At 50.1% G+C, this 6,028-nt stretch overlaps 1 protein-coding gene across 2 annotated transcripts in view; it reads left to right on the top strand.

Moving 5' to 3' along the window:
- The first annotated feature begins 36 nt into the window (after positions 1–36).
- Positions 37–6,028, top strand: part of Ist1 (IST1 factor associated with ESCRT-III) — a 27,231-nt gene continuing 21,239 nt past the window's right edge. The window contains exon 1 of one of the 2 annotated variants that reach the window (XM_070026220.1): positions 37–182. In XM_070026220.1, the coding sequence (XP_069882321.1) occupies positions 141–182 (42 nt within the window). In that variant the 5' untranslated portion in view covers positions 37–140. Of the gene's footprint in view, positions 183–5,594; positions 5,706–6,028 lie in introns of those variants that run through there. The other variant, XM_070026221.1, reaches the window with a different exon arrangement.

Genomic DNA, 6,028 nt, shown 5'->3' with positions numbered 1-6,028 from the left:
GGCCGGCTGGGCGGGGGCTCTCCCGTACCAGACCCAGCGGGCTGAGGGCCGCTCTGGGCCGAGTGCCTGAAGGGGAGCCGGCGGGCGGCGCTGCAGACAGACAAAGCCAACCGCAGACAGACGGACGGAGGGGGATAAAGATGGCGACGCGGCCGCGAGAGCGCGCGGCTCGCGCACCCGCGGTGAGTGGGGCGCGTGCACGGGCCTCACCTCTTCCACTCCCCCCTTCCTCCCCCGGCCCCGGTCCCCTTCCCCGCTCCCCAGGCGCGAGCCGGCGCGGCGGGCGGGGCTGAGAGGGGCCTGGGGGGCGGGGCCTGAGGGGTTATCCAATCACGGGCGTCCCTGGGGGTCCTCGCCGGCATCCTCGCGCCCCCGAGACCGCCGGGCCTCGCACCCTCCTCGGCTTCCCCGGGCGTCCTCGGTCCCCTCCGCGTCTCCGAGCCCTCCGGGGCGTAGGAACTCCAACTGGACTCCCAGCTCCGGCCCCGTTTCCTAGCCCACCACGGGGCTCAGCCGCAAAACCCACCGCCCGACCCCAGCTCCGCCGCCGCCCCGTCTCCACCCCGCGAACCCCAGCCCTTCGCTCGCGGACCGCTGGGTCCTGCAGCCGCGCGGCCTCGGCGAGGGCCCGCGGCAGCTGTCCGAGCCTCCTCGGGAAAAGGCCTCGCGCTCGTGTTTCTCCGACACGAGGGTCCGTGATAGAGGCCACCGACCCCGGGCCGGCTGCCGCGATCGGGAGCGGGCGCACTCACTGCCCTCGTCCCGGCCCTGTGCGTGCCCACTTGCTCCCCCGCGTCCTCCGCTTCTGCCTTCCTTCCCAGCGGAGAAGTGGGGACAGACCTCTCCTTAGAAGAGCTCAGCTTTGGTAACCAGCTCCGCACTGTGACTTTGGACAAGTCACTGCCCTAACTTGTCAAATAGAGACCGTCGTCATTCGGCCTCTGCTTTCATGGAGCTGTGCTAAAATGAATTTCTAACGGCAGTATGCAAACATATTTTATAATTACTGGCTACACAAAGGCGGAACTAGTAAAAATGCTAACACTTGCTGATAAAAATGGCACATCCTAACATTTGCCTAAAGCATTCTTGCAAATTGCCCTGCCCACAAATTTCCAGTGAGATGATGCATGTCATTGTCTACATCTTGTTTAGTATTAAAAGATGTTGGTCTTCCACATTGCTGTAGTAAATGTATCTATCTATACAGAATGGGATATTTAGATAGGAATTGCTTAACGTTAGCAAACATTAAAAATTTTATTATTATAAAGGTAATGTGCAGAGGGATTACAGTTACATAAGTCAGGTAAAGAGTGCATTTCTTTTTTTTTTTTTTTTTGGACAATGTCACCCACCAGTGGAACATTTTAATTCATTAAAATATCCAACTTTTACATAGCCAGACAGTGAAAACATTTTCACTGAATCTGTAAGCATTTAGAATATTTTGGGCAAGAATATATGCCGATTTGACTACATAGTTCAGTGGTAGAGTTCTTGCTTAGCATCTGTGAGAGTATGAATTCAATTCCCAATGAAATTAAGTTAGTAGTTAAAAATAAAACAATATAAAGTCTTTTTGTCCCTTTCTCCTTTTTTTAACAGTGTGTAAGTACTACTTTACTTTTACTGCCGTAGTCAGCAAACTTTTCCTGCAAAGGGCAACCTATGTTTACTGCCCCATATACACTCCTGTCTTCCCAACCTTTAAGAATGTAAAAGGCATACTTAGCTGGAGAGCTATTCAAAAACATATCTGACAGGCTTGGTCTGCAGGTATGTTACTGAGAGACTCTTATTTTACAGGTTCAAAAGTTTTATCAGCTTTAAGTTACAGCCACTAGTTATGATTTATGTAGAAAAGAATAGATGGCTAGTTAACCATAGTAATGTGGTAGGTCCTGTCCTAGCATCAAATAAAATTTCCAGGTGAAACTGTCATTTTGTTTTTGTGTTTATTTATTTATTTTTGTTGGTCATGGGGCCTGAACTCTGGGCCTGGGCTCTGTTCCTCACCTCTTCAGCTCAAGGCTTGAGCCACAGCACCACTGCCAGCTTTTTCCTGCTTATGTGGTGCTGAGGAACGGAACCCAGGGCCTGATGCTTGCCAGACAAGTCTACCACTGAGCCACCTTCCCAGCCCTGATTGTTTAATTTCTGAATGAAACCACCTTTTCAAGCTAAAAACAGAGCTGTGGCTTCTCCTTCCCTACCTCCAGATAGTGTCTGAGTCACTGGCTGGTTATGCTACATCTCATAGTTGAAATATTATGAGATCTACGTAATTAAACAAGTATATTTTTTTTTACAAAACTCAGGACATTGGTGATGAATGCAGAATCCAAAGAATTCGTGAATAGGAACTACTTTTCTAAATAAATTATATCACTACACTGGGGCTTGATGACATATTTAGTGGTGTAAATGGATAGTTCCTCTTTGAAAGGTGATTTGGCAGTATCTATTAATTTTTTTAAATGTACCTATCCTTTGACTCAGTTCTTATTTCTGCTTAACACTGCCCCCCCTTTTTTTTTTGCTTTATTTTTCAGATAAGTTCTCCTGTTTTTTGACTGGGGCAGCCTGGACAGTAATCCAACTACTTACCCTTCCTACATAGCTGATTACTAGCAGCTTTGTACTAGCATGTCCCCTCCCCCCCTTTTTTTTGAGATGGGGTTTCACTAATGTTTTTCCTGGGCTGGCTTCTAACTTATCTCTGTCTTCAAGTAGCTAGGATTACAGGTGGCTTAATTTTTATTTTTCAGGTTATTTGCATCATTAAGAAGGCAAAAGAGTGGTATGAACATACTGTTCGTAAGACATGCAATGGTCCTAATATTGAAAGGCATGCATATGCAGAGTACAGTACAATAGTAGCTACCATCTGATTAAAACTTATCAAGTTTTTTTGCTGCTATTTTACCCCTACAATATCATTTCTTTAAGAAAAAAAAAAGGGAATTTTCTTTCAAGATAACAATTTTTAGGATATTTGGAATCTAGTCCATAATCTAATTTCCCCAATTATATCAACGTCTTCCACATTTGGTTTTTTTTTTTTTTGGTCAGCCGTGGGGCTTGAACTCTGGGCCTGGGCGCTGTCCCTCAGCTCTTCAGCTCAAGGCGAGCGCTCTACCACTTGAGCTACACAGCCACTTCTGGTTTTCTGGTGGTTTATTGGAGATAGGAGTCTCACGGTCTCTCCTGCCCGGGCTGGCTTTGAACCGCGATCCTCAGATCTCAGCCTCCTGAGTAGCTAGGATTACAGGCGTGAGCCACCAGCGCCCGGCCCACATTTGGTTTTTAAATCGTATGTAAACGAGGTCCCCACTCATTACATTAGTCGGCTGTGTCTTAGATCTTTAAATCAGCCCAGTCTGCCTTGCAGACTTGTTACAGGAATGACTTCTCTCTTTCTCCCTGCCTCCCCCAATGTGTATGTATTTACTAGGGAAAAGCCCATACTTTTTTTTTGGGGGGGAGGGTGGGTCTTGGGGCTTGAACTCTGGGCCTGGGCGCTGTCCCTCAGCTTTCAGCTGAAGGTGAGTGCTCTACCACTTGAGCCACAGTGCCACTTCCAGTTTTCTGGTGGTTAATTGGAGATAAGAATCTCAAGGACTTTCCTGCCCAAGCTGGCTTTGAACCAGGATCCTCAGATCTTAGCCTCTTGAGTAGCTAGGATTACAGGTGTGAGCCACAACCTCTGGCTAAATATCATATATTTTGAGTTCCTGGAACCCAGTTCTGTATGGAAATGCTGCATATGGTTATGAACATGGTGCTTTTTGCCCCTTGTCAGTGGCTCACACTTGTAATCATCCTGAGAGGCTGAGATCTGAGGATTGCGGTTGGAAGGGGAAGGAAAGTCTGTGAGACTCTGACCTTCAAGTAACCACTAAAAAGCCCCAAGTGGAGCTGTGGCCCAAGTGGGAGAGTGCCAGACTTGATAAAAAAAAATGTTAGGGACACTCCCTTATGACCCAGTCATACCACTTCTAGGCATCTACCCTGAACAACAGGAACCAATATACAAGGACACGTGCACCTCCATGTTTACTGCAGCACTGTTCACAATAGCTAGGATATGGAAACAACCCAGATGCCCCACCACAGATGAATGGATCAAAAAATTGTGGTATCTATACACAATGGAATATTATGCAGCCATTAGAAATGACAAAATAATGGCATTTGCATGGAAATGGATGGAGCTAGAAGGAATCATGTTGAGCGAGGTAAGCCAAGAGCAAAGAGACAAACGGTACATGGTCTCCCTGATAAGTGGATGCTAAATCCAAAATGTTAGCTGATAAGACAAAATTAACAGGACTTAAGAAACAAAGAACTCCCACTCATCTGGTCAAACCACTACTAAATATCCCCATGCTGCTGATCACATGTATGGTGTATATGTGTACACCGTTATGTTATAGACTGTGATAGACAATTTGCTCCAGGAAAGTTAGAATGAACTTGTGACTTTAAATAAGCATCATTATTCCACAATACTGTGAAATTTGGGGAATTATGTAATCACTTAACCACAATTAAAAAAAAAAAAGAACCTCGGGGAAGGTAGGGAGGGAAGGGATGGTAGGGGGAAAACAATGGAGGGGGTAACAATGCTCAATAGGAAGTGTACTCATTACCTTGCTCACCTCACTGTAACCCTCTGTATAGTATCTTTACAATAAAAAATTAAAAAAAAATGTCAGGGACAGCTCCTAGCCCAGAATTTAAGCCTCAGGACCTGCACAAAAGACAAAACAAAAAAGACAGTACGTCCCAATTCATGTTAACTCCTCAGGGTTCATGCCTAGCTCCTTACAACAACGAAGCGAACCCAATTTTGGCCTCCACAGAGGCAGCCTCGACACCAGGGGGCAGGATCATCACCTCCTTCTGAACAGTCGAGGGCTCAGGCAGCCCCTAGACCGAGAACATGGGCTTGACATGAAAAAAGGTATTCAAAGGAAAAAGTTGGCTAAATTCAACGGCAAAGGGAAATCGCGGAAAGTCTGACTTCCGAAAGGTCACCGGGCTTGGCTTACAACGCGGGGGGGGGGGGGGTCGAGGAGGGGTCAGCAGCGACCGCAGTTGGTAACCGAGAGACGGAGGGTAAACAGAGGCAAGCTGCCCGAGAGGGAACGAAACCCGCCGCCACGCCGCACGGGGCAGAAACCGGGACGCGGAGAAAAGCCGTCCCGGGCCGGCGCAGAGGCGAGCAAATCTCAGCGAGGAACCCTGGGCGTCGCCAGCAGCTCTGGGGCCGGTTTTTCTAGGAGCTGCAGCAGTCTGGGGCTGGGGCTCGGAGCACCGACTAGCACAACCGGCACCGCCTCCCTCACCAAGCCCAGGGCGAACTCCAGGGCGCGCCCCAGCAGGTGATTCAAATCCCGCGTGACCCCTGCACAAACACCCCCCGACGTCAAATCCCGCGCCTCCGCCGCGGGAAGTAGTCCCTGGCTGCGCTGGCTCCAGAGGAAGCCTAAGGCCCGAGACGCTACGACCTCGGCGAGTGGGTTCCGGCAGCGGCGAGCCTGCAGCCAATCCCTGAAGAGAAGGGCGTGTCTAGCTCCGCCTCCGCTTGGATCCCTCCGCCCGGGCTTGCTGTGCTGAGGCCGAGGGAGTCGCCATTTTGGATGCTCAGTGGCCCGTCTGAAGTCGCTTTTCCCGTTTTTACGTCTGGATTCAGCTAGGTGAGTGTGGCATTTTCAGTCTCAGGGGTCTCTGTCTCCTCTTGCTCTGCGCCTTGGACTTTAGCAGTCCCTAGACAGCTGTAGGGCCCGCGGTTCCAGTGGCTCTCGGAATGTCAACGCGGGGAGGAAGGGAAGACTCCGGGAAGTGGGGTCAGGCCGGAGGTCGGGCCTGGCGGGCCGCGGGGTGGGGGGCGGCCGGGGCGGGGCGCGCGCGGCGGGGCGGCCAGCTGCTCGGACGCCGCTTGGTCTCGGACACCGCCGTTACCAAACTTTGCCGTCGTCTTCCCGGCCCCCAGGCATCTTCCCGGGGGCGGAAACGTGGC

Source organism: Dipodomys merriami, unplaced genomic scaffold, assembly GCF_024711535.1.
Source record: "Dipodomys merriami isolate MVZ:Mamm:240054 unplaced genomic scaffold, mDipMer1.0.p SCAF_176, whole genome shotgun sequence".
Lineage (NCBI taxonomy): Eukaryota > Metazoa > Chordata > Mammalia > Rodentia > Heteromyidae > Dipodomys > Dipodomys merriami.
The sequence above is the reverse complement of the archived record's forward strand: the minus strand, read 5'-3'. Positions and strand labels throughout refer to the sequence as shown.